The following is a 27,973-nucleotide window of genomic DNA, read 5'->3' on the forward strand; positions in this document are numbered from 1 at the left end:
CTGGCACGGGGTGAGGCCGAGGGGCTTCAAAATCAGCACCGCGACAGGGTTTAATCACACTGCAAATGCACCTCTACTGAATGCCAACAGCACTTGCAGTAGAGGGAATGAGAAAGGAAAAATAGAATAGAGTGAGGAAAGGGGGGCAGGGGGATATAACTACCAACGGCAGAGCGACGTCCTCGTGGCGTGGGGTCCGGCCAATGCAACCGCCTTCTCTTTGTTGGGGAGATCTCAAAGTGTCAGTCACAGAGGGGTGGCTTTTAAGCTTTTACAGTCATTTCAGAAGAGGGGGCACCCGGCCATTGCGGGGGAAGCACCCGAGAGTCACTGGGGTGAGGCCCGTGGCTCTGGGAACCTGGTGCAGCTGCTCAGAGCAGGCAGGTTTGGCCAGGCAGGTCTGGCCCGGCCGCTGGTAAGCACAGGCTGTCCAGCTGTCCATTGTCTTTGTGCAAGGTCCCACGGGAGCCAGCTCCGGTCCAGTGGACACACCTGCAGTTCAGTGCTTGGCAAACGCACCGTGGCTTAGGCCCAAGCCCCTTGCACACAATCCCTTCCTTGAAAGGGGGGATCCTTGAGGAAGGATCGTGAGGCGAAACCAGGGACCCTCAGACCCTGACTCCTACAGAGGGAAGAACCTTTTTTGGAAGGGTTTCCTCCCCACTGCCTCAAAAATCTTGGTGTTTTCCCCAGTCCTTCACCATTTGGCTGTGGAACACACCCTTGGGCAATAGAAAATCAAAATTGTAGAATCCCTGAGGTTTTCTCCCTGAGGAAATGACCTCCAAGACCATCCAGTATTCCTTGATGCCACCAGAAGATAGCATTGACCCCTAAAGATTTTCTGGGGTTGAAAGTCAACAAATCCGCTCTTCCCAAGGAATTCCCAATGTCGGTCTGGGTCCCCAGGGATGTTCCTGCTCCTGTGTTCATCCAAGTGCCTACGGGAAGACAAGGAAGATGTTGAGCCTCCAGCCAGGTGTAATTCCAACAGGGATCACCAGGGCTCTGCCCAACGGGGGTCACTGGGGATCATCCAACGCCGATCCTCCCATGGGGGATGGAGCTGGAGCAGCGCACGGAGCTCTTCCCGCTCTCGGGGCACTCACAGGGCTTCCCTTAGTGGTGACTCCGTTGGTGTTTGGTGAAGGCTGAGCTATGTGAGAAGCTCTTCCCACACTGGGGACACTCGTAGGGCCTCTCCCCGGTGTGGATGCGCCGGTGGACAGTGAGGTGTGAGTTTTGCTTGAAGCCCTTCCCGCAGTCGGGGCAGCGGAAGGGCCTCTCCTCCCTGTGAATCCGCTGATGTAGGAAGAGATTTGAGCTGGTCTGAAACCTCTTCCCACATTCAGGACACTCGTAGGGCCTCTGCCCAGTGTGGATGTGCTGGTGTCTTCTCAGATTGGAGCTCAATCCAAAGCTCTTCCCACATTCTAAACAAGCGTAGTCCCTTTGCCCAGTGTGGATCACCTGGTGCTGCATCAGGGTGGAGCTGCTTCTGAAGCTCTTCCCACATTTCCCACACTCGTAGGGCTTTTCCCCAGTGTGCATCCTCTGATGCCAAATCAGACCAGAGCTATGGCTGAAGCTCATCCCACATGCCCCACACCTGTAGGGCCGTTCCCCAGTGTGGATCCTCTGGTGTTGGGTCACCTGGCCCTTTTGGCTGAAGCTCTTCCCACACTCCACAAACTTGTAAGGCTTATCCCCACTGTGGACCACCTGGTGCCGGATCAGGGCAGAGCTCTGGGTGAAACCCTTCCCACACTGCCCACATTCGTAGGGCCATTCCCCAGTGTGGATCCTCTGGTGCTGGACCAGGCTGGAGCTCTGGCTGAAGCTCTTCCCACACTCCCCACACTCATAGGGCTTCTCCCCAGTGTGGACCACCTGGTGCCGGATCAGGTCAGAGCTGTACCTGAAACCCTTCCCACATTCCAAGCACTTGTGAGGCTTCTTCCGTCCATCAGGCTTCTCCCCCAGCTCTGAGCTCCGCCTGCATCTCCGGCCGCCCTCCTGGCACAGGGGGGGCCTTTCCTCCTTGCAGCTCCCTGCGCTGGGTTTGCAGCCCCTCCTCGGGCAGGATCTCTGGGGCTTTTCCTCCTCCTCCATCCGGACACTCCTTGAGAATGAAAAATCCTGGTTTGGGGAAAAAACAAGAGAAGAGCGACTTAGGCTGGTGGTTCCTCCTTGCCCAAGTTCATTTCAAGAAGTCATTGGGCACCTTGTGTCGGTAAGGACCTCCAAAACACCAAGATTCAGCCCAAAAATCCTCCAAAATTCAAGACAAAAATAAAGAACTCTGGAAACATTAAGAATCAGCCAACCGCCACCCCTCCCCAAAATATAAAGACTCAGCCCCTTGCAGAAAACAAAAGCATCAAACTTTGGCCGAATAAAGCTCAGAAAGACCAAGATCTACTCTCATGAAAATCATAGATCTCTTCCCCCGTCACCTGCTGCATATGGGGGGCAACACTCCTGGGGCTGGGGGGAGGCTGCAGATCCAGGGAGGGGTGAAACCTTGTGGTGCCTCCTCTTCCTGATCCTCCTTCTCCTCTTCCTCACACTCCTCTTCCTCCTACTATTCCTCCTTCTCCTGCACAATCCCACCTTCACTTTCCACGTGCATCCTTTAACCATTTTGGTTTTTAGCCCTCCTTCTCCTTCCCTTCGCCTCCTGCCCCCAGGCCCAGCACCCACTGCCGCCTCCCTCTTCCCCCAAAACCCACAGCATCCCACCGCAGGGGCAGCCATGGAGCTGGGGCAGCTCGGGCTGGGGCAGCGCTGGGCTCTCGGCCGCTCCCGCCCGCACTCGCTCCCCACTGCAGCCGCTCCCGCCACCACAGCGCGGGGGGGCCTGGCCTTGGCGCTCCCCCCTCCCACCTCCCCAAATTCCCCTCAAGGGGGGGCGCTGGGGCCCGGGGGGGGCAGGTGGGGTCTGGGTGGGGAACACTGGGCGCTGCGGGTCTACCTGGCAACTGGTGAGTCATCACCGCCCCAACCTCTGATTGGCTGAGCGCTGCCCGAGGGGCGGGGCTGCAGCAAGGCGGGCACCCTGCTCCAGGGGGGATGTCCCGCAAACGGGGGACCCCCAGGAAAGGAAGAAGAGGAAACTGTCTTTACAAACAGATGCTGTGAACCTGCTTGGAGATTGGGATAGGCACTTGTACATAAGGAAGGGACAGAAGAAGCCATCAGTGCCACAAAATGTTATTAACTGACCACACAGACTGCTCCTCAGCCAAGGTCCTGCTGAATTCATGAACTTCCAGAAGAGGAACAAAGACTGAACAGAGCTGTGAATATCGTTACCTACACACAAGTGGGGTGCATAGGAAGGGGGGTATGTAGTAGGGGGATTGGGAAGGCTGTACCTCTCAACTACTTCAGTATATTGGTGAAACGGAGAAGGAGATGCAGCCAGGAAAATTAGGATGGAAAGGAGGCTGGGTCCTCCAACAATTGGGAAGACCCCATGGGAAATATTCCATGGTCCCTCCATTTTTTTTAGAAATGAAATTACTTTTACAGGACTCCTCTGCCTTCTTTGTGCACTCAAACCTCTGTTGATGTGAATTTTCCCACACACCTTGGGGCTCATCCAGAATTCCTTCCACCCCCTGGGGCAGCGGGCAGGGAGTGGAGATGAAGGTGCCTCACCCACTTTGGGGGATCGGCTCCCTTGGGTGGCGGCAGCACCGGGGATTGATTGGGGACCCGAGAGTGTCCAGGAGACAGACGAGGGACACATCAGGCGGGCTGGGAAGAGTCAGCACGGAGAGAGCACTGAAAATCTCATCAGTGAGGACACTGGCATCTTCAGGGAGGAAACATGGCAGGGCACCCATGCAGAGTGCAAAAGGGAAAGCCAGGAAGGGGTCCTGGCCAAAGGGATGATGATCCCAAAAGATCTCGGAAGGGTCCCTTGGCAGAATGCTGAGGCAGTTTGCACATTCTCCCAGAGGTCATTAAGTACATGGACACCCAGGGGGCAATAAGGGAAGTGGAGAAGGGATTTAGACAGCAGGGGATGGATGGTGTTGGTGCGCTGGGAAGGGTTAGGGTGAAGGGGAGCGTGCAGGAATGTGGTTAAGGCAAGAAGCAGCAGGAGGAATCTCTGTGGTAAGGAAAAGAATGATGGGAAAGAGGAGGAAAAGGAAAATACTGAGGGCTAGGACGTTTTTCACCAGGGGGTTAGGTTCAAAATTTGATAGCTGATGCAGATCCTTTGTATCCCTGGTTTCCAGGGCAGGAAAAGAAGGAGGTCAGGATTCCAGGGGGTTTCTCTGTGCTGGCAGCGGCAGGAGCGGGCACAGAGGGGCAGCACCGGCAGCACGGGCTGGGGGCCTGTGGGGACCTGCGGGGCTGGGCCGGGGCTGTGGGGCAGCCGGGGCTCAGTGCTGGGCGCTGCCTGAGCCCAGCACCCCCCGGGCAGGGCCGGCAGTGGCCCCCGGCCCCCAGGAGGCTGCGGGACGCCCCGGCCGCTGCCCGGCCCCGGGGAGCTGCCGGCCCTGCCCGCCGGGGGAGCCGCCTTGGGACACTGCGGCAGGACAGGCACCGCCTCTGGGATACGGGCTGGGCACGGCAGGGGGAGCACAGGGACCAGCAGGAAGGAACAGCTGGGAAATTGGCATTATTCCTGCAAGGATCGAGATTTTCTTTGAGGGATTTGGTTTGGGTTGCTGCAGAAAGGAATGGCTTTGCAGAAAGCTCAGCAGCTGTCACAGGATGAGCACCCACAGGCACTCAGGGGGGCTGCAGGACGGGCACAAGAAGCCCCTGCAGCACTTGGGCACAAAGGCACAGCAGGGCAATGCAAGAAGGGAGGAGGAAAAGGCCAAGCTGAAGGCAAAGGCCATGGCACAGTTTCTACAGCCCCCAGGGATCAACCCCAGGGCCCAAGGGGGCCCCAGCACCCAGGGGACGGGCTCGGCCACAAGCACCTGGCACAGGCATTGCCCTCCTCGGCAGGGGAGAGCCCACCCAAACAGCCCCTGGCAAGGAAGCAGCTTCCATCTGCAGCCCACAAGGACACTGCAAGCACACACAGCAGCACCCTCAGCACCAGCAAGGCCAGCCCTGCATGCACAGGCATTGGCAGGGCTGGCACAGCTCCCATCACACCAGGGACCCACCACACTGCAGCCCTGGAGAACATCCAGGGGGGCTCCGGATCCACAGGAGGCCTTTCCTCACAGACACATGAGCCTCCCCAGCCACTCTCAATCTTAGACCTAAGGGTGTAAAAATGCCAAAAATGTCTTTGATTATTCAAGGGATAAGTGGGAAAGATGAGTGGCTGTGTTTTACTCAACCACTATAAGCAGATGTGGACAATTTGACAACTGTCCAATTTGTGGACAGGGTTTGAAATGCAGGAATTTTTCTTTCCTCCTAAATGTGATTGTAATTTACTGGGAAGGGATTGGATGGCTAAATTGGGAATGCAAATTAAGATTGTAAAAGGTGATACAGAGGCTCATTCTGTGGGTCATTTGTGTCAAATGTCTGGCAAGGCCTAGGCTGAAGTGAACCCACAAGTCTGGGCAGCCCCAGGGAAAGAGGGGAAATTCCATACCCAGCCTCTCCAAAGTACTCTCAAGCAACCAGGACAAGTGGGGTCTAAAAGCAATTCCCTATTCCTAGGGAGGGAAGGAAGGGCTCACAGCCTGTTCTTGAGCCCCTCTTAAAGGCAGGGCTTTGGGAGCCAGGGATCTCTCCCTACAACACTCCTCTCCTAGCAGTCAAGAAACTGGATGGATGCAGACCAGAAGGAAAGCAGAATTTTCAAGTGCTAAAAAACAGATTAACTTAGTTTCCTGTTCTGGCCCACCCATAAAGGGAAAAAGAATTTGAATTGTATGTGGGTGTTAAACAGGGCCTTGCCAAAGGAATTCTTGGGCTAAAATGTTGAACCCAGCGGCCAGAGAGGGGCCTCATTGTCTGCAGAATTGTGCAGCCACTGCTTTAATGGGAACTGAGGCCTGACAGCTGATGGCAGGAGGATCTCTAAAAGTCTGGCACCAAGTCAAAGCTTTGGTGACCACAAGAGCCTCTAAATGGATGAGCAGTGCTCGGTTATTCCAGTGTGAAACTTGTTCAGTGGCACAGGAGCATTCAGAATTGAGGACAGGGGAAGGGTTTAACCCAGCCTCCTGTTTGAACAGCCTGCACAGGGGCTGGGAAGAAACCCAGGACTGCATTCAAGAGACACAGCTCTGCACCCAGGCTAGGAGACATTTAGGAGACATTCCCTGGCCTGAGGGAAAAAATCGGTTTATGGATGGGTCTTCAAGGGCAGGAGAAGGGAAAAGAGTTCCAAGACACGCTGTTCTTGAGGAAAGGGAATCAGACAAAGCACAGGTTGCCGCCCGCAGGGTCAGCTCAGCCGGCAGAGCTGTGTGTGCTTGTGAGAGCCTGGGACTGAAATGCCCTGAGCAGGAAGGCTCCAATATCCTCTGCTAACAGCACGGCAGCTAACAGGGGGCAAAAGAAATACTGACTGCTTCAGAAACCACTGCATCACTTAGTAAGGTATTGCTAAAACAAATACTTCCAAGAGAAGGGATTGTGGAAGCAATGGAGTGGGATTTGGAACTCATTTTACAGGAAAGATCCTTCAGGGGGTTTTGGCAGCTTTAGGAATACAATGGGACCTCCACAACCCCTGGCACCCCCCGAGCTCAGGTCAGGTAGAAAGAATAAATGGGAAATAAAGAAACACCTTTGGAAACTGGTGACAGAAACCAAGATGCCACGGGTATGGTTTTTGGCATTGGCTTTGGCAAGAATTATAGCCAGATCCAGGGCAGATATTCCATTATCTCCCCTGGAACTGATGACTGGAATTCCTTACCCTGGAAATTCTCCACCTAGAGCAGGCTGGACATAAGGGATGTGTATCTAAAGCAGTCTGTGGCCACAATTCTGTCTCCTGTGAAATCTCTCCCACAGGAAGCTCGGCTGGCACAGCCCCTGCCTTGGGACTTTGCTGTTCACAAGATCCAAGCAGGACATCGGGTCCTGCCTCAGGAGTGGGAAGAAGCCCCACTGGTGGCCAAGTGCCGTGGCCCATCCCAAGTGTCCCTGAGCACAGAAACAGCCCCAGCACAGCTGAACACGGGGGGACCCCTCACCCTGGGCTCCAGGGCTCTGCAGCCCCGGAGATTTGGACTGCCCGGCTGCACCAGGAGGATGGGAGGCCACGACTGAGCCCGCACTGAAGGCAAGGGAGCAGCAGCCAGGGCTCCACAGCGGGGGAAGCCCCTGGGCCTGCCCACACATCCTCTGCTGGAATGCTCTGCCTGGGCACCCTCCTTGGCCACCTCCTGCCACTGGGGACAATCCTTGCTGCCACTGCTGCAGCTTCAGTGCTTGCTGTGCCTGCACTGCCACAGGGCTGGGGAAGACAAGGGGACAATTCCACTCTGGGGCTCAGTCACACTCACACACTGGGCTGGGGGGATTGGATTGGTGGAAAATATACCAACTTTAAAACTATTTTTTATTTTACTTCTCTACTCAGGCTAGGTTTCCCATTGCCCTGGGGAAAGGAACTTTAAAGGGGTTTATTTAAGGGATGTTACAGCGTTCAACAGAGATGAGTTTAACATCTCAACAGACTGGGAAGAGCCCAAAAGATACCCACAGAGATAACGACCATCAACAGAACATCAACCACCATCAGCAAACACCAACCAACATCCACCCCAGACACTGCCCCGGGAATAGCTGCAGACACCTGGGCTGGAAAAGGCTGAGAAAGAAATCCAGGGGTTCGGATTCCGGCCCCGGCTCCTGCCCAGGCCCCGGCGGGAAGGAGAGCGCGGGCAGCCGCTCCCGCGGCGCCCTCAGGCCACGGCCAACACGGCGCCCACACGGCACGAGGAACCCGCCACAGCCCCCTGCCGCCCCCTTCGCCCGCAGCCATGGCCCAGCCCCGCCAGAAGCCAGCGCGGCTCCCACCTGCGCTGGGGCCGCCTCCGAGCTCCGCCGCCGCCTCACCGGGCTCCGGCCGCTGCCGCCGCTCCCGGGCCCGCACACGCGCTCCGCCCATGCCGGCTGTGCCCAATCAGGGCGCGAGAACAAGGAGTGACGGCACAATCAGCCAATGGCAGCGAGGGGCGGGCTCTGCCCGCGGAAGGCTCTCAGCCCCCCTTGCCCTGAAGGAAAACCCTTCCCGCCCTTTGCGGCGTCTCCATGGCCCAAGAGCCCCGTGAGGGGCCGTGCCCGCGCTGGGCCTGAGGCGAGAAATGCGGAGCGGGACGGGCCGCGGTCGCCCCTCAGCGCGCCAGAACGAGGCGTGGCTCAGTGTCCCTGGGCTCCAAGCCGCCAGGACAGGGCTGCCGCTTCTTCCCCTCGGGAGGCTGAGCCCGATCCGCAGCTGCTCCTTTCCGGCACTCGGCAGCTCCCAGGCGCTGTCACCGCCGGTCCCGGCCCGGGGCTCGTCTGCTCACACCTGCCTCGGGCGCAAGAAGCCACCTGTCCTAAGCAGGAAGGTGCCACTGCTGAGTGTGCGGTGAATGAAGATGTGGGGAATGAGTTCTGCTCCAGCACTGGGAGTGCGAAGCAGCCCCCGAACTCCCAGAACAGATCAGAAGCTGTGAACGCACGGAAGAAACTCCGACAATTCCTGGGTGAGTGCAGGGCCGGCTGTGGCCTGCAGGGAGGGGACAGAGTCACGGCAGGTGCACAGGGCTGGCAGGGCTGTGGCTCTTTGCAGGGCTCTGGAGGAGCCCTCATGCTCTGCTGGGCTCCTGCAGTGGCCGGGACAGACACCCCCGGCTGCTCCCGGCTCTGGGCAGTTCTTGTGGCCCCGGCTGTCCCCTGGCCCTGGCTGTGTCCCTGTCCCTTGCCTCTCTTGCTGCCGGCTGAGTGAGGGGCACACAGCATGGGGGGTCCCTGCTGTGCTCCCTGGGTGTTGGGTGGGGGGATGTGAGGGCTGGGCCTGCTCAGGACAGCCCCGTCCTCACGGCCAGCGGCTCTTTACTGCTCCAGGCGAGAGGTTCAGATCCCATCCCAAGGTCGCCCTGGTCCTGGCCCTGCTCGTGCTCCTGGTCCTGGCTTTGGTGTTGGCCTTGGCTGTGCGGTCAGGTAAGGGAGGGGCAGCTGCCTCAGCCCAGCCCGTCGGGACAGAGCAGGGTCCCGATTGCCTGTGGAGGGGAATCCTCACCTTCTCCTCTTCCCTCTGCAGGGGGAGGACAAACAAATATTCCAGTTGCTGCTGGCACTGGGCAGCTGCTGGCCTGTCCTGATGGGTGGATTGGGTCCCTCAGGACCTGCTCCTTCCCCTGGAAGGATCAGCGCACCTGGGCTCAGGGTCAGGCTCGGTGCTCTGAGCTCGGGGCCTCCCTGGCCGTGCTCAGGGATGAGGAAATGGTGAGGGAGGGGCTGGGGGGGTGTGGGGTGGCCGAGGGGAGCCTGGGGGGCTCCTGGGCCGGGGGTGCAGCTCCCACTGCCGGCTCCTCTCTGCTTCCCAGGAGTTTCTCTTCCGCCTCAGTGGGAACGTCGATTACTGGCTCGGGCTGTGCAGATGGGGGGAGCAGCTCCAGTGGGAGGACGGCAGCAGCTTCAACTCCTCGTGAGTCCCAGGGAGCTGAGCAGGGCCTGGGGGGTCTGTCAGGGCCTGGGGGATGGGCAGGGGATGGGGCAGAAAGTGTCCTTTTGTGGTGCCAGCATTGTCTCTGCTCCTCCTTGCAGGGTTCCTGTCCTGGGTGATGCAGAGTGTGTTTTCCTGGCTGAGAATAAACTCAGGAGCATTTTCTGCTCAAATCCGATGCCCTATCTGTGCAGCAGACCCCAAACTCCCCTGTAACAGGGGATGGACAAAGCACCTTCTGTGTGCTGGGCAGTCACAGCTTTGCTCCTTCCCCAAACCCCGGGATGTCCTTCCTCATCCACAGTGTCTGCCTTGCACTGACCTCAGGGTCACCTCAGGGTCTGGTCTCATGAACATCTCAGGATTTGGTCTCAGGGTCACCTCAGGGCCTGGTCTCCTGGGGATGAACCTGCAGGAAGGGGAGATGATGTGGAAGCTGATGTGTGGCTGCCTGGGATTGGGCTGGGGGTTTCTTTCTCCTTCTGGAGCCACTCCAGGAATCATCCTGTTTCTCTTGCACTATATATTTATATGCTAAGCTTATATATATATGTAGATATAACACTATGGAAACAGTTTTCTAATTCCTTTTTCTTACCCTGTATTTATACTTTCATAAATAGCTTTTGTATCTATATTGGTATAACACTGTGAATACAGACTACAAACAAGTGCTTCCCTGTGAATGTTACCTTGGATGGTACGAGGTGCCAATAATGTCAGTGTGTGATTTGACCCCACACGCGCCGTTACCTTAAGGGCTGGACTCAATCCTTGTGGATCCCTTCCAATTCAGAGCCTTCTGTGGGATGTCCCTGCATGACTCTCATCAGTATTTATGGTACCACTCTTGCTGCTGTTTTATAAATTAGTTTTTAAATTTTTATAAATTTATTTATAATTATTAATTTATAATATTTTTATGAATAATTTATAATTAATCTTTATAATTTTATAGTTATAAGCCCTTTTCCCAGTGCTGTCAGTCTGCCCATCCAGGCTGGAGCCAGCTTCAGCTCAGAGAGCGGGGAAATCTGGAGGGTTTAATTTTGTTTGTCTTGTTCTCCTCAGCTTGGGGAGAAACTGTTTTTGACGGGCCCTGCTCTTCTCTCCCTCCTCTCTAGTCCTTTCCAATTTCTTCCTGTTGGGGGTAAGAGTTGTTTTTTTTTTACTTACAGAATTTTCCCCTAAGTTGCTAGGAAACTAACTGCTGGGTAGTTGTAGGGAGTTATAGCACCTGGCTACACTTCTTTGGGAGTTTCTCCGTTGCCCTGGTTTTTTGGAGTTTTTTTAAAGGCTTCTACTTGTTCATAACATGGAGTGAGTTCTTTAGTTTCTGTACAATATTAAGGGTCAGTTTTTCACTTTCTCACACTTTGGAACACAAACAACCTTTCTTGTTTTTGTTCACTGTCCTTTGTCTACATAGTTCTAGCCTGAAAATCATGTTGCTTGACCGCTGGTGTGGGCAGTGGGGTGAAGGGGTAGTAACCCCAGAAGCCAATCCATAACCAGACCCACAAATGTATAAAAATGGAAGAAATAAACAGGCTCGCCCTCTTTTTGGGGAGCAGCCTTTCACTGCAGACCTCCTGCCTCCGTGTTGTTGTTTTGCTTTTGTTTCGTTCCAACATTTCTCGGGGCGGGGGCAGAGATAATGCGAGGTGTGGGGGCAGGTAAGGGACAGGGCTGGGGGCAGCTTCGCTCTCTTGCTCTGGGCATGAGAGAGAGAACAGCCAGGCTGCTGCTCGCTGCAGGAGTTCACTGTCACCACCCTGTCTGGTCTTGGAGAATCGACCACCATCTGCTCGTGTGCCCTTGAACCCTGAGCTCACCTCCCCCTGCCCTGCCGGGCCGGCCCTCCCGCTGCTGCTGCGGCTTCTTCAGCGCTGCTTTGAGGCTTTTTGCTACTCTGTAGCCCCGCACTGCCCTGCCCTGCCCTGCCATCCCTGCCGGGACATCCCTCTGCTCCAGCAACCAGCGCAGAGCTTCTGATCTCATCCACCAGCCTGGGACTTTCCACCCTTCCAGCTCAGCCTCTCGAAGTCCTGCAGGGCCACCAAGATCAAACTGCCCCGGGTTTTTGTGAAAGAAAGCCCTCGAGGTTCCAGGTTCTGTTTATTATTAATGCTGTAGTTGTGGTTTGTTTGTTGTGGTGTCATATATACTAGTAAAGAACTGTTATTCCTATCTCCATACCTCTGCCTGAAAGCCCCTTTAATTTTCGAAATTAGAATAATTTGGAGGGAGGGGATTTGAATTCTCCATCTCTAGAGAGGTCCTGCCCCTTCCTAGCAGATAACTGTCTTTCAAACCAGGACAGATTTTTTGGCGCCCACTGTGGGGCTTGAGGGCATTGAGAGATAAAGGAATAACAGTTCTTGAGTGACCTTGTGCACTGGGTATAGAAACCTCCCTAAATAGCATCATGTGGTCTAGCTTACCTTGGTTTGGGTGGCCTGTGGTTGTGGCTGTGTTTCTGCCATTTGCAGGCCCTTATTTAAACATGGGCCCTATAACTAAGGCTACTGTGGCTGTTATCCAGTTTGCACTATGGGTTAATAAGGTGAGGAATTAATGGATTTGTGACTTCCTCTGGAAGGCAGGCACATGGATACAGGGCTATCACACTCTTAAGTGTTTGTTTGTGGGGTTACTTTAACAATGGTACCTATTGTAAGGAAATGACACCAGAGGAATTTTTTTCCCAACCCTTCACTCAGCTCTTTGGGTCTATTCCACCTGTTTTTGAAGGGTTTAAATCTTCTCTGAATGCTAATGATATCATACAATGGCTGGTATTGCTCACAGGCCTATTCTATTTAATATTCTGAGATAAGGGGAGGTTGACCTGGATAACCACCCTGATACCTACCCCAGAGAATAAGGATACTGCCCTAGAGACTGGGGATGCTGCCATGGAGCCTGACACTGCCCTAGAGACTGGGGATGCTGCCATGGAGCCTGACACTGCCCTAGAGACTGGGGATGCTGCCCCACCACCTGACCCTGCCCTGCAGCCCACCTCAGAAATGAACCACCCAGATTGGGTGGGAGTTCTGGTGAAGGAGAGGGGCCAGATGCTGAAGGAGCACACTACCCTAGTGGTGGCCTCATTGGCCTCATCAGCCCCAGCTGGTGGCAAACCCTCCCCCTGCCCTGAAGAGGGAGAGACTGAGGGTGCAGCAGTGGAACCCACAGACATTACAACCGTCCAGGTTCCAGCTGAAGCACAGGGGCAGTCACAGCCAGCAGCAGTGGCCCCTGTGGAAATTTGGGATGAAATCAGAGCACCCAGGTGACAAGGATAAGAAAGGAGGTTCCTCATAACCCACAGGGGAGGCAGAGGTTGAGATCATCACTGAGTCCGTGTCATATGAAAATCTCCGTAGTCTGCAAAACGTTGTTGCACGACAGGGACGTGAGCCTTATACAGCCTGGTTACTTCGGGTCTGGGACCTTATGGGTAGAGGTGTGCAACTGGATGGTGGTGAGGCAAGGAATATAGGACCCTTGACCCAAGACTCAGGTGTGAATCAGGTATTTGTAAGAGAGCAAGGATCCCTTCACCTTTGGGAGCGGCTTTTAATGAGTGTAAGGGGGAGGTTTGTCCACAGAGACAGAATGCAGGAGCACCACCATAGAATGTGCTGGAAGAATTTGAGGAAGGGATCCAACAGCTGAGAGAAGTGGCAATACTGGAGGTACTTTTTGGGAGGGGTTGACAGCATGACAATGACCCTGACAAAGTCAGGTGCACAGGGCAAATGTTGTGGAATCTAGCAACTAAAGGGCCATCTCAATACACCACATTCAAGGCAACGATTAATGCTGATACCAACCGAGATACTGTAGGTTCTGTAGCCAGCAAGCTTAGGAATTTTGACAGTATGATCAGTGGCCCAATGCAGACTCAGGTCTCTGCCGTGGTTAAGGAACTCCAAGAGGAGATAAGGGAGGTAAGGGAGGAGATGAGGAGGAACAGTTCCCATGTGGCACCAGTGTGAGTCACAGGCCCCAGAGCCAGAGCCCAACACCCCCCAGCTAGAGAGAGAGGGTACACCCCATGAGCTGACCTGTGGTCCTTCCTGCGTGACCATGGAAAGACATGGGAAAGTAGGATGGGAAACCCATTTCTGTCCTAGCAGCACGGGTGCGTGAGCTCAAGGAGAGAAACACTAACCGAGGGGGTTCCACTAGAATGAAGGTAGCCTCAGCCTCCCGTGACCAGGCTGTCAGGTATTACAGAAATGAGGATGCTCTGTCAGATCCCCTTGAAGGAACCTCTACTATGTATGCACAGGAAGAGAGCAGTAACCAGTGCTAGAGGGGCCCTGCCTCTAGCCAGGAAGAGGCACGGGAAAACCGAGTCTTTTGGACTGTGTGGTGTAGCAGGAGCAAGATGACTTGTAGAGCTATCCCAAACTGGGCCTCAGACTAGGCCTTAGACCTGGGCATGCTAGGCCTCGGACGTTTGCCCTACGTAGAAATAGATAAGCTTGTTTTGCACTGGGAATTGTGTTAAGGTATAGGTGCTAATAGCATAGAACAGTTACTGAGAAAACACGGTGGCTGCCTTAAACTGTAATAGCTTACATATTTCTTTACTCTCACTGCCAATCAGAATGCACCTGTTCTTGTAAACTATTCTGTCTGTATTTAACCTGCCATCTCAAGGAATAAAGGGGAGAAAGTGTGATATAACCATGTTGGCTGGACCCTCGTTTCTCTAGTCCCCGATCTTTATCTGCTCCCAGCTACAGTGTGGGTTCTATGGCCTGGCACATCAGAGCCACAGAAATATGAAGCTTTGGTTGATACTGGTTTGCAGTGTACCCTAATGCTATTGGGACATGTGGGGACAGAACCTATTTCCATTGCTTGGGTGATGGGGGGGTTCACAAGAATTGACTCTGTTGGAAGCCGAGGTGAGCCTGACTGGGAAGGAGTGGCAGAAACATCTGATTGTGACTGGCCCAGAGGCTCCGTGTATTCTGGGCATTGACTTTCTCAGGAATGGCTACTACAAAGACCCTAAGGGACTCAGGTGGGCTTTTGGAATAGCTGCTGTGGAGGCAGAGGGCCTTAAGAAATTGAACACCTTGCCTGGACTGTCAGAGAACCCATCTGCAGTAGGACTCCTGAAGGTAGAAGAGCAACGAGTACCTGTTGCCACCTTGACAGTGCATCGCTGGCAATATCGGACAAATCGAGATGCTGTGATCCTCATCCACAAGATGATCCGAGAGCTGGAGAGCCAAGGGGTGGTCAGCAGAACCCACTCACCCTGCAATAGCCCCATTTGGCCTGTGCACATCTGACAGAGAATGGAGACTGACTGGATTATTGTGGCTTGAATGAAGTGACTCCACCACTGAGCGCTGCTGTGCCAGACATGCTGGAACTCCAGTACGAGCTGGAGTCCAAGGCAGCAAAGTGGTACACCACAATTGACATTGCCAACGTGTTTTTCTCCATTCCTCTGGCTGCAGAATGCAGGCCTCAGTTTGCCTTCACCTGGAGGGGCGTGCAGTACACCTGGAACCGATTGCCCCAGGGGTGGAAGCACAGCCCCACCATCTGCCATGGACTGATCCAGACTACGCTAGAAAAGGGTGAGGCTCCAGAACATTTACAATACATTGATGATATCATTGTGTGGGGAAACACAGCAGCAGAAGTGTTTGAGAAAGGAGAGAAAATAATTCAAATTCTCCTGGAAGCTGGCTTTGCCATTAAGAAAAGTAAAGTTAAGGGACCTGCTCGGGAGATCCAGTTCCTGGGAGTGAAGTGGCAAGATGGACGGCGCCAGATTCCTACTGATGTCATCAACAAAATCACAGCTATGTCCCCACCAACCAACAAGAAGGAAACACAAGCTTTCTTAGGTGCTATAGGTTTCTGGAGGATGCATATTCCTGAGTACAGCCAGATTGTGAGCCCTCTTTACTTGGTTACCTGTAAAAAGAACGATTTCCATTGGGGCCCTGAGCAGCAAGAAGCTTTTGTCCAGATCAAGCAGGAAATTGCCCATGCAGTAGCCCTTGGCCCAGTCAGGACAGGACCAGAGGTGAAGAACGTGCTCTACTCTGCAGCTGGGAACCATGGCCTGTCCTGGAGCCTTTGGCAGAAGGTGCCTGGGGAGACCCGAGGCTGACCACTGAGATTCTGGAGTCAGAGGTACAGAGGCTCTGAAAGTAACTACATCCCAACAGAGAAGAAAATCTTGGCCGCTTATGAAGGAGTCCAAGCTGCTTCAGAGGTGATTGGTACAGAAGTACAACTCTTCCTGGCACCCCAACTACCCGTGCTGGGGTGGATGTTCAGAGGAAAGGTTCCCTCCACCGACCATGCCACCAGTGCTACATGGAGTAAGTGGGATTGCCCTCATTACACAGAGCACCCAAATTGGGAAACTAAATTGTCCTGGGATTTTGGAGGTAATTACAAATTGGCCTGAGGGTGAAAGGTTCAGTCTCATTGGTGAAGAGGGAGAAGAGCAAGTGACCCGTGCCGAAGAAGCTCCACCATATAACCAACTGCCAGCAGAAGACACACGCTACGCTCTTTTCACTGACGGTTCCTGTCGCCTCATGGGGATAAACCAGAAGTGGAAAGCAGCCGTATGGAGCCCCACACGACAGGTTGCACAAGCCACTGAAGGAGAAGGTGGATCGAGTCAACTCATGGAACTCAAAGCTGTTCAATTGGCCCTGGACGTTGCTGAAGCAGAGAAGTAGCCAAAACTTTATACTGATTCCTGGATGGTAGCCAATGCTCTCTGGGGATGGCTGAAGAGATGGAAGGAGGCGAACTGGCAGCGCAGAGGAAAACCAATTTGGGCTGCTGAAGAATGGAAAGACATTGCTACCCGGTTAGAGAAACTACCTGTGAAGGTTCGCCATGTAGATGCCCATGTCCCCAGAAGCAGAGCTAATGAGGAGCAGCAGAACAATCAGCAGGTAGATCAGGCTGCAAAGATAGGGGAGTTGAAGATAGATCTCGACTGGTAGCACAAAGGAGAGCTGTTCCTAGCACAATGGGCCCATAATGCCTCAGGCCACCAGGGTAGAGATGCCACCCATAAGTGGGCACGAGACCGAGTGGTGGATCTAACCATGGACAGCATTTCTCAGGTTATTCATGACTGTGAGACATGTGCTGCCATTAAACAGGCTAAGCGGGTGAAGCCCCTCTGGTATGGGGGGCGGTGGTCCAAGTACAAGTATGGGGAGGCTTGGCAGATTGATTACATCACGCTGCCTCAAACCCGCCAAGGCAAGCGCCATGTGCTAACCATGGTAGAAGCCACTACGGGATGGTTGGAAACCTACCCCGTGTCTCATGCTACAGCCCGCAACACCATCCTGGGCCTTGAAAAGCAGGTCCTTTGGAGGCATAGTACTCCTGAGAGGATTGAGTCAGACAATGGGACTCATTTTAAAAATAATCTTATTAACACCTGGGCTAGGGAACATGGCATCGAGTGGGTGTACCACATCCCCTACCATGCACCAGCTGCAGGTAAAGTGGAGAGGTACAATGGATTGTTAAAAACCACTTTGAAAGCACTGGGTGGGGGGTCTTTCAAGAACTGGGAGCAGCATTTAGCAAGAGCCACCTGGTTCGTTAACACTCGAGGTCCTGTGCCTAATTTTTTGGTCACGAATTATGGTAATGTCAGGTGCTAGCATAACAGGCTCCCCCAAGTTACATGGTGTTTTGGCTGTGGAAATATTTCTTTGCTGGTGGGGAGCAAGATTTCGAGGAGGCTGCATGGGGTGAGGAGGGGTCCCTCAGAGGTCATCTTTTGGAAAATAACCTGTAAACAAAATAAATCTAGGAGAAAAAATTAAATTGTGATAGGCTGCAAGATTTAGTAAAGACTGAGTATTCACTAATTTCAATTTCACAGATTTGTTACTCCAAAAGTACAATAGAGAGACAAAGCTGTATTTAGTTACTCGAGTGCTGCACATCCTTCTAGTAAGGCTGTCAGAGGCTTTTACATCTCTGCTTGTCAATGACTTAAAAGACTTGTTCTTAAGAAGACAAAATTACTTGGATCTTACAACTATCCTTATAAAAGGAGACACAGTCTTGCTGTTAGGAAATAGAATTTTGAAAACTGAAAGCATCCTTAAAACCACAAAAAATAGCTATAAGAGAAACTATTCATTTTTTTATTTTATCAGATGACTTGCATATGTTTGAGCTACTGAGCATTGTTATGTATCTTTACATGAAACGTACACATATAGAACATTCTGTTTAGGCATTATAGTTGTTATATATAGTCTGATACACAGATACTTGACCAAAATCTAGAAACAGCAAGCAGTCCTTAAACTGCATAAATGAAGAGATTGTATTACTATACACAGTTGTGCTTTTCTTATATTACTAACAGGTGTTGTTGGGAAGTGGAAGTTTTGCTTTATGTCTAAAGTGAGTTTGAAAAAATGAGTTTTTAGACTTATATAACCTTAACAGCCCCTCATATTTTCCCATCAGTTTCCCTCAGTTTATACTGAGAAAAAAGAGTGTGGGAAAACAAGAGGGAATAAGAGTGCAACAACTAAAGAGAGGTAACGGTGCAAAACAACCAGCGAATGAAATTCAACAGTCTCATAATCTTCTGAAGTATTGGAAGGTCATCTTCTTTTGTGATGAACATCTGCATTTACTCTCCTTTTCCTTCTTCTCTTCCATGCCATCTGAGCTTGTGTTTTTTTGCTGTCTCTGAGGCTCAGGAGAGATGTCTTTGGGTGCTGCATTTGGGTGTTTCGTGTACAGCTTGCTGTTTATGTTTGGAATCCACTTTGAGCCAGATCCTGTAGATATGGAAGCATACACTCTCTCAAAAGCTATTAGTGGAGAAGATCAATTATTTGTCTGGATTTGGGATCACTGGTATCTAAAATGGATACGTTTTGATCAGAGTTACTCCTAGTTCCCGCGTGGGAGCTGGGACGGTAGGGAAAGGTGGAAATTGCGCAAGGGCAGGCATTCCTGGTGATAGGGTGGGGTGTAGGGCGTGGGGCGGGACCCGGCGGAGGAGCCGTGGGAGCCGGGGGGTGGGGGGGTAGACCCAGCAGGGTATTTGCGGGACTGGGCAGGCGGGGAACCGCGGCACCAGGCGGGGTGGGAAGGGGACTTGGCAGGGGGTGAACTGCGGCGTGCGGCACTGGGGGAGCTGCATGGGGGGCTGGGGAGAAAGCCCCCGGGAAGGGAGTCACCGCTGCAGGAGCAGCCGGTGCGGGCAAGTAGCTGAGCACAGGAATCATTGCAGCTGTGGGGAAGGTCGGTGCCGCGACCGGGAGACCCGGTGCCAGCACAGGGACCCCCGCTGGCCCCGCAGGGGAAGCCGGTGCAGGCGCGGGAGGACCCGGTGCTGCCGGGGCTGCGCAGGTGTTACGAATGAGATTTGTTAATTCGTGTTTTGAATATGATTTCATATATGCATTTTGATGAGAATTGTCTATTTGTGTCATTGGACATAATGTCATGTATGTATCAGTGCTGGGGTTTCTTAATTCATGTTTTTAACACTAATCCTATGTATGTATGAGATAAACGTCCTTGGTTTGTTCCCCATATTTTCACAAGTGCACTTCTGCACCCCAAAAGCTGCTCAAGCCTCTTTGTCACACTGAACTGGGAAAAATCTCAGGAATGTGCCTTCACTGTGAAACACTAAGGTGTTCCAGGAACTGAAGGTGGCTCAATCAAGATTAGTATCTGCCACCCCAAGACAGCAGAGCTGGGTGAGAACTGATCATCAATAAGAGCTGATAAAAAACGAGTAAAAATTGATAAGGGAACACCTCTTCATTCAACACCTAGGAAGAAGTTAACGACTGTCGTTAAGAGAAGGAAATCTACTCAAGTACAGGACTATGAACATTAACGAACATTAGTCCAAGGTGGAGACTCATTCATCAAGGCAGCAGAAGAAGTGACTGAATGAAATAACCACAAAGGACAATGAACTGTGGGGAACTATTTTGCCAGAGGCCAAATAAACTAAATAAAACCCCTTGGTTGGGAGGGAGACTTTGCAGACGTTTTGGGGAGCTGCAGTGTGACAGAGGCTGCTAGTCCTGTCTGCCCTTTGGCGATCCCGGGAATCGCCATCGTACTCTGTTGAGTTTCCATAAGTTCTGTAAATTCGGCTAATTGTATTTTGTAATAAACTCATTTATATTTTACCAATTGGCAACTTGTGGATTGGCTTTTATAACAGCAGGGATCCGGCACTGCTTGCACCGGCAGGGAGACCGCGAGGTGGCCCGGCACCAGGCGGGAGGGTGCAGCGGCCGGCGCGGAGCCTGCAGCCGGCGGAGCTGCGGGACCCAGCCCGGCGGTGGCGGCCGTGGAGAGGGGACCTCCAACATTTGGAGCAGGCAGCGCGGCCACAGCGCCCGGCACGGGAGCCGAGCCAGGCAGGGGCAGGGTGGGGCAGGGCTCTGGGAGGTTGGGGGTGGGGGGGGCAGAGCGGAGGGGGGCCCGGGGCCAGAAGGAGGCAGGGCAAAACCGGCAGGCAGAAGCAGAGAGGGGCTGGAAAGGGCCCACACTCCGTGCCCTAGAGGGGAGGGGGGAGGAGAGGGGAGGAATTGGATACAACCAAACTGGTTCAGCGGGTTTGTCGGGTTTGCATTGTGAGGCAAGGACAGCCTCATTAGCAAATAAACGAGGAAGGGGGGCGATCATGGGATCTAGGGCAGAGGAAGGGGAGGGGGATGGTGCCAGCACGGAGGAAGACAATTCCATGGAAGGGGGGACCGACTTGGCGGGGGTGGCGGGTGCTGCAAGGGGCACCGGCCCCGCGAGAAGAGGCGGGGTAGCTCGGCGCCACAGGGAGAACAGGGAACACAGAAGCGGCTCTTGCCTCCATCCCCTAGATGGAGGAGGGCAAGGGAGGATTCCAGACACTGGTTTGTGTGATAACAGTGGGGAGATTTTGTGCTGGCTCATTCAAAATGTCAGGTCCGGCCACATGGTTGGGGCGATCATGTGCCATGGAATTGAATGAGGGAATAAGGAGGGGAGAAAGGAAAGTTTGCAACTCAAGCCAGCTTGATCTGGGCTGACCTGAGAAGGGGACAGAAGGTGCTGGTAGATAGCAGAAAGCAGCTAGCAATTCTGCACCATTTGGTGGTTTCTACCTCCAAACGTCTCCTGAGGGGACGGGGGGACAGGAACACGGGGGGGAGGAATGCCAGACCTGGGGTACTGTTATGGATACAGAAGTTAAAACTTTTTGCTAGTTGTACAAGTATATAATTGTTATAAACATCCAGTCAATTTCCAGGTTAATAAAGTATTTTTTATTGATTAAAGAAATTAAAGATCAAAAGTTTAGGCAAACCAGCAATCGAAAGTGCAGTGCCGATAACCCAGGATCGACACTGGGTGAACCACAGTCACAGCCTCTGTCGCACAGAGACCTCCCCCTGTTCACAAATTCCACCAGTTTCGGGATCCCCTTAAATAGACTTTATTTAGCTCAGGGTCCCCCAGTTCTTTGTTCTATTGAGCGAAATTGCCCGTTAAACTGACTCGCCAAAGAAAGATGAAGAATCATTTCAGTTTTTCATTCAGTTCCTTCCTTCGCTGAATAGATGTTTTCGGGGGAAGATGAATGCTAATGTTGGGGTTTGAGTTGATGAATAGAGGAGTATCTCCTTCCATGCTTAAGGACCGAGCGATTTATAGTCCTTCTTGCCCAGAAAGAGTTGCCCCGTCATCTTTTCTTCTGGTTAATGGCTGTAGCTCTCCACTATTAACTCCACCCAGCCAATATTTTGTTCCCTGAAAACAATCTTTACAAGCCTGGGCTTGTCCGATTTCCAGTGGCAAACCCCGGCTTGCATGTTATATTTATTTTATACACATATACTGCACAAATAAGTTATTAAACACGAATTATCCTTAGTCATTTATAACATAAATATGTATCTTATAAGTTTCGCTTCAATTCGCAATGTTTTCAAGTGGTTCTTGCGGTTCTGTGTGATTACGAGCAATTGCTGTTGTAATGCTGTTAAGGTGTTTGTTGGTTAGTGTTGCTTTGTATAATTTTTAAATGGCTGTAGAAACTTTGTGCGGTTGCAGTCCCAATATTGTTACAATAGTGATAGGCTTTGTGAAAAATGTAGTATGTTAATTCATGTTCTTATAGTTAATGAAATTTATTGAAAACTATAAAACTGTATATATGTGTGTGTGTTGTATGAAAATATAAGTTTCAGGACACCCTGTAACATTTTGTTAAACCAAATCATGAAAAGGCAGGCACCACCCCAGAAACTCACATTCAGAAATAGACAAAAGGTTTATGGGGAAAACCGGCAGTCTCCTCCTTCACTGGGAGGAGACCCATCAAGATAAGGCGGCCAAGCCATCCACACCTCTGCTGACACCCTCACAGAGCATCAAGCATCATCCTCCATATCTCGACCATTCATCAGCCATAAGGATCTATAGAAATTGGACATTAACATATGAACTGAGAGAAAGAACTCTGTCCAGCCTAGCCAGAGACACCCTTGGATTTGAATAGCTAGCCAGGAAACAAAGGAAATATGGGGAAATATTGCTGAGGGCAGAATAAAGTGTACAAAAACTAAGCCCGGAACCGGGCATATTTGTGAACCGAAGGGGAGGCAGCAGAGTGCCAGGTTCTGTGTCTCACGGTTCACCCTTGGCATTTTCCCGGGAAAAAGACTGTCAAGTATCTCCGCTGTTGGTGGGTTTACCGAAATTCTGTAATTCGATCTTTTGATTAATAAATCAAAATTATTTATTTGGAATATCGTATTGGCATTTATAACAGCTTGTTGAGGGGCATACTGGGGGAGAGAAGGAGAAGGAATCTTTTGTTCTCCAGACAACCCGGAGATTACCATCCAGAGCCTTCCTTGGTGAATATAATCAACCAATCAACTCATGGCAGGAAAGAATGATTGGTGTGGAGTGCACCCTGTTAAAGACCTAAGAGAGCTGAGGAAAGGCACCAATCATACAGAGGATCCAAAATGCACCAATCGCTGAGGGGTCTGAGCCTATAAGAGGAGACTGACCGCCCTCAGGGGTGCTTCGCTCCCATGGACAGCCTGTTCTGGGGGCTTGCCTGTATTATTACGTACTTGTTTGCTCTTGCTCGCCGTGAGGGGCTGGGACCAGTTCAGCCTCTTGTTCCTGTAGCCATCTGGTTTCAATAAACGATTGGCCTTTTCTTTTTTACCACCTTTGGATCTACGGCCTTGTTTTTTGCAACATTTGTAATAGTACTGAACTTCTAGCATTCACTGAACTGTCTCCCAAACTCACAATCACTTGATAAATCAAAAATCGGGTAAAATTTTGCAACTCACAATTTCCCTTTACTATTTAAAACAAAGAGCTTTCTCCCTACTTTCTCCCAAAACTCAACTGATAAGAGTGAATCTTGCATAATATCTGTGAAATGCTTAAAAATCCAGCAAACAGAAACTTTTAAATCCTTTTTGGAAAACTTAGCATTATGACTAACAAGGACTCTAGAAATTTGGGAAAGGACTTCCTGCTGCTCGAATGAGAGTTTTGCTCCTATCTTGCAACTTTCCCCCTCCCACGAGGTTAGAACAGGGGAAAAAAAAGAAAAAAAGGTGACCTTCACCACAACACACTCACCTGTCTGGTGGGTCAAAAACAAACCTCTCATGGTGGTTCCGCTGGCAACCAGTCCTCAACATCTTTGACAATCCAGAGGTCATGGCACTCAGGAATTTCCCCAGAAAATCAGGGTTTCCCCTCGGGGAAATGGAATACCTGGCAGTGACTTCAAATCCAGTGGCAGCGGCCACGTGGAGACACTTTTGAGGAGCCCACGATAGGCCCCACGGTCAGGAGGATGTTTGTAGCATTGTGGCAGGATGGAGAAACGCTGCTCCCTTCCCAAAGCATCTCCTTCAGCAGCCGCTCCCAGCAGGCCCCAGGAACAGCCAATTCCAGTCCATGCACACACACAGGCCTCAGCAGAGGAAAGACAGGAAGCGCCTCCTCTATGATATTTCCCAGCAAGGTTTATTTCAGCATGCCGAAGGGATCAGGGAGAGAAGACAAAAGACCATGTCATTTGTCCTGGCTTAAGTATGGGGTCAGGAACCAATGGGGGCACAGGGGTGGTACACAGGGCAAGGGGCAGCAAACCCATGGGGGGATGAGGGACAAACAACTGGGGAGGGCAGGGCCAAGTGGACAGTGGGGGAAGCAATCCAGGACAGAATGGCAGCAGTTCTGCAGGGCACCATGGGGGAAATCCTCTCTCAACCTAGGCAGAGAAAGTCTGTGGTACATTCTCCCAGGGCAAAGCCTGGAAGTTTCCCTGAGGGGTTTTTTAGGGTTCCCACAGGAAAACAGCTAAGAAGCAGGACTCAAAGTACTGCTGAACTCATTACAGATGAGCTAGAGGGCCACAAGCTCTGACAAGTTGAGGCAGGACTCTGAAGGAGGAAGAGATCAGGGTGTGCTTGGTATGCAAAAATGTAGAGGCCTGTGCAAGTCTCTGCTGGGCCACAGTTAAGCAATTTTAATTTGAAACAGATTATTATGTTGTTATGGTTGTTATTGCTTAAGCGAGTAGTTATTTTTGGCTTGTGCTTGAAAGGTCTATAAACCAGCAGTGTATTCAATAAAACGGGCATCACGATGCAAACCATGGAGATCCCCTCTCTTCAATCACCCAACGAAGGGGAAGCTTGATTTGCAGAGATATCTGATGGCTTTAGGCTCCACCTTGCAGAAGCTCCAGAATCACATCGTGGTACCCAGACCGGTAGGGCTGGACACAGCTGCACTGATGCAGATGAAAACACCCTTAAAATGATTCCTGTTCTGTGCCTAAAGAACTGCTGATGATAATCATTATTCTTCTTTGCATGACAGCCAACTGTGCAAAACATTACTGCTGTTAGATGTTTGTTCTTAATATTATTATTATTGTATATTATTATTAACCTTAGTAACAATATTTATTTGCTATTGTTAGATATTGTCTATTATTAGATGCTTACTGTTATTAGATATTTATTTATTGTTAGGTATTTGTTCACTATTAGATATTTATTGGTTGTTGAATATTTACTGTTGTTAGTTGATTACAATTATTAGTTATTTACAGTTGTTAGATATTTATTGTTGTCAGTTATTTACTGTTGTTAGGTACTTATATGTTATTAAATACCTATTATTGGTTACTTTTCTCTTATTAAATACTTATTACTAGTAGATATTCAGAATAGAGACTCAGCAAGGAAAAAGCCATGTCAAGCCTGTAAAGGAGGGAAATGATGCCTTCAGTTTGAGCTTTTATATTTTCCATATTCTGCACTGCACTGGTGTGTGACTCTGAATTTCATACAAAGTGTGAGCAAGTTCTGCTCACAGCTCAGTCAGACAAAACAATTCCTTCTCCAGCCCCAGAACCAAGGCACCGCTGCAGCTTCGGGCCCAAGAAGTGCAAACAGCAGCGGATTGAGGAGAGGGATCTGGGAGGGTGGGACTTCATCACCTGAAGTGTAAATGGGCAATTAACCCCAATACATAAATGGACCAAAACTTATAAAAGGGGGAATCTCCTGATTGGGATCCATCCTGGATCCATCCTGTGCTGCCCTAGGTGAACCCTTTGAACCCTTTCAATCAATCCCTCTTTTGTCCATTTCACTCTGTCCAACCTCTGCTCCAGGAGCCTCTCCAGGCACCAGCTCCACTGAAGGGGGTGTGGGTGCAGATTTTGGGGAGTCCCGGTGACCCCTGGGTCAAGGTCAGTGCTCAGCAGTGGGGCCGTGATCGGGGGTGGCGGGGGCTGCCCGGGACCCCCCCGGCCCCCCCAAATCAGACCCGGGTGTGAAAAACAAGGTTCACTCTTTGAAATTGTTACAAGTTTAATCACGGATAAAAAAGGGACAATATCCAGCGTTGGGGTGTTTTAAAACAATGTTCTCTGTGCACTGCTCCATTGCTGAGGCACACATGTATTCATGAGTTTGGACATCATATATATATATATATATATATATATATATATGTTTTATTTCTTCCCCTGGTCTCACCCTGTTGTTCCACTCTCCCTGGTAAATTAATAAATTCTTCTCTGGCACTCTGGTTTCTGTCACTGTTATCACCAACCCACAGATGTGAGAAAAAACAGAATTGTCTTACTCCATTCTCTGAGTTGGTTATAATATAAAAGTTAGTTATAATATTTATACTATAAAGCATTTTAGCATTGCACAGTCTCTATTTTAATATTTCCCTAAGGCCTACAGTATAATATTGATATATTACGCTACCATTTATGTAGACTACACGGTGTACACATAATCTCATAGATTATGTTATACCAAAAAGCAGCTGAAATTATTAATTGTACCATATCAAAACCATTGTGATCAATAACAACGTGCAAAAGCTGATACGTGCATGCAAAATATTGTAATTGACAATATAAATAACAATATTGTATTGTTATTTATATTGTCATTTCCATTGTCATTTATAGCCTGGGTCTGCCACCTCTCCTACAAGGCACTGAGGGGGCTCATTCACCCCCTGCCCCTGCATCCCTGCGTGTCCCCAAGTGTCCCTGAGTCTCCCCAGTGACGTCAGCCCAGGAATTCCCATCAGGATTTGGGTCAGGTTCAATCAAAATTCTTGGAAAATTCCCCAGAAGTGTCTCAAACACTGCATGGTGAGGGGCAAGAGACAAGTGACACCACTGATGTTCCTGACAATGTCACCGCCCCAATGATGTCACAGGGTTGACATCACTGTCCCCCCAGCAGCCTCGGGATGTCCTCGATGGCTTTTTGGCACTGCTCAGACACTGCACGGGGGCCACTGGAGCCACCACAGGGACTAGAGAGGAGCTTCTGGATGTCCCCAAGTGTCCCCAGCAGGTGACGCGTAGTCAGGTGGGCGCTGGCCTCACACAGCAGCTCAACCTCAGCCACCGCGGCCACCAAGGCCTCGGGGACATCGGTATATGCCTCCTCTGTCCCCGCCAGGGCAGCCTCGATGTCCTTGAGCCGATCATGCAGCTCCAAGGGGAGCAGGGAGGCTCTGTCACACATGACCACCAAGCGCCCCAGCAGCCCCCGGGCCACCTTTGCCTGCTGTACCCTCCTGGTGGCTGCCACCACCTGGCTGGCGGCCACCATGGCCTCTTCCATGGCCTCTTCCATGGCCTTGGTGGCCGCTGCCACCCGGGCCTCATGTCCGGCCACCAACAAAGCTGCCTTTTTCTCTGCCAGGGCCACTGGCGGCAGCCAGATTGCGTGCACCAGGCTGTCCCCAGCTATCTCCTGGCTAGCAGTCTTGCCTTGCAAGTCCCCAGCCTGGGCAGTGGCAGCGGCATCATCCGTATCCTCGGTGGTGGCCTCGGGAGTGGCCTTGGCCACGTCCTCCCAGTCATCCAGGAGATCGGCAGCCTCCTCAACCAGCCAGAACCAGCTGTGCTCGAGCCCGTCCACCCACTCCCGCCAGGCTCTGGCTGCGGCTCTCACATTGGCCCAGGTAGCCCTTGGGGTGGCTGTTAGGGTGGCCAGGAGCCAGTTCTGGTTGGTAACACCGCGCTGGCCCCGGGGGGTGTCATGCCTGTGGCGCAGGGAGGTGACACCACGCTGGTGTAGGGAGACGACACTGTGGCGGTCCAGGGTGCAATGGAGGTTCCCGGTGAATCTCGTCAGGTCTGTGTGCAGGGAACTTTGGTACAGGAGTGGCCACACGCTCCTGCGTGGTGCGGTCACTGTGGCCACCAGCTCACCCAGGGTGGCCACCACGTCCACCTGCGCTTTCAGCACCTGGGGAGGGGACAGGGGAGGTGGCAGGGACCTCGTGGCACTTCTGGCCTCCTGAGGTAGCTCCTGTACCCTCCAAGGGTCCCCTCTGTCCCCACCCTTGTGGGCACAGCTGTCCCCTCTGTCCCTTTGTCACCTCCTCGTCCTCTCTGCGACTCCCTGACACCCCCCACTGCATCCTCTGCCTCCCTGTGTCACCTCCCGCTGTCCCCCTCCCGCACGCCACCCTCGGTCCCCTCCACCCCTCTGTCACCTCCCCCCTTCCTCCCACACCCTCCTGTCCCCTTTGCGACCCCTGTCCCCTCCTGGCATCCCCCGTGTCCCCCCTGTTCCCTCCCCTACCCCGCGCCGGGATTGTCGCACCTCATGAGGCTCCATGGCTGCTGGGGACACTCCGGGGACACTCCGGGGGCGAGCAGGACCCGGTGACACATACGAACACTCGGAAATGTGTCGTGGCTGGCATGAAACCGGAAGAGGTGACGTCACCACCCGGCTCCGCCCCCGGGCCACCGAGAGGTCCCCA

The 27,973-nt window shown here is 52.0% G+C and overlaps 4 protein-coding genes and 1 pseudogene across 4 annotated transcripts in view; 3 read left to right on the top strand and 2 right to left on the bottom strand.

The window, feature by feature from the left end:
- Window positions 1-7,956, top strand: part of LOC134565399 (zinc finger protein 239-like) — a 56,813-nt gene extending 48,857 nt beyond the window's left edge. The window contains exon 2 of the transcript XR_010083895.1: window positions 6,958-7,956. The gene's annotated coding sequence lies outside the window, so the exon portion shown is untranslated. The remainder of the gene's footprint in view (window positions 1-6,957) is intronic.
- LOC134565370 (zinc finger protein OZF-like) overlaps window positions 1,119-27,973 on the bottom strand; it is a 270,401-nt gene continuing 243,546 nt past the window's right edge. Inside the window, exon 5 of the mRNA XM_063424911.1 lies at window positions 1,119-1,336. Coding sequence (XP_063280981.1) covers window positions 1,120-1,336 — 217 coding nt within the window. The 3' untranslated portion in view covers window position 1,119. The remainder of the gene's footprint in view (window positions 1,337-27,973) is intronic.
- Window positions 8,034-27,973, top strand: part of LOC134565410 (zinc finger protein 345-like) — a 69,773-nt pseudogene continuing 49,833 nt past the window's right edge.
- LOC134565394 (zinc finger protein 239-like) overlaps window positions 8,317-27,973 on the top strand; it is a 103,520-nt gene continuing 83,863 nt past the window's right edge. Inside the window, exons 1-2 of the mRNA XM_063424966.1 lie at window positions 8,317-8,388; window positions 9,548-9,583. The gene's annotated coding sequence lies outside the window, so the exon portion shown is untranslated. The remainder of the gene's footprint in view (window positions 8,389-9,547; window positions 9,584-27,973) is intronic.
- On the bottom strand, window positions 21,668-27,966 carry LOC134565385 (uncharacterized). Its single transcript, XM_063424949.1, has 2 exons — window positions 27,811-27,966; window positions 21,668-27,450 (listed from the first exon to the last, which is right to left on the bottom strand). The coding sequence occupies exons 1-2, from the start codon at window positions 27,823-27,825 to the stop codon at window positions 26,416-26,418; spliced, it is 1,050 nt and encodes a 349-aa protein (XP_063281019.1). The 5' UTR covers window positions 27,826-27,966; the 3' UTR covers window positions 21,668-26,415.

The sequence above is a fragment of the Prinia subflava genome, unplaced genomic scaffold (genome assembly GCF_021018805.1).
Source record: "Prinia subflava isolate CZ2003 ecotype Zambia unplaced genomic scaffold, Cam_Psub_1.2 scaffold_47_NEW, whole genome shotgun sequence".
Taxonomy (NCBI): domain Eukaryota; kingdom Metazoa; phylum Chordata; class Aves; order Passeriformes; family Cisticolidae; genus Prinia; species Prinia subflava.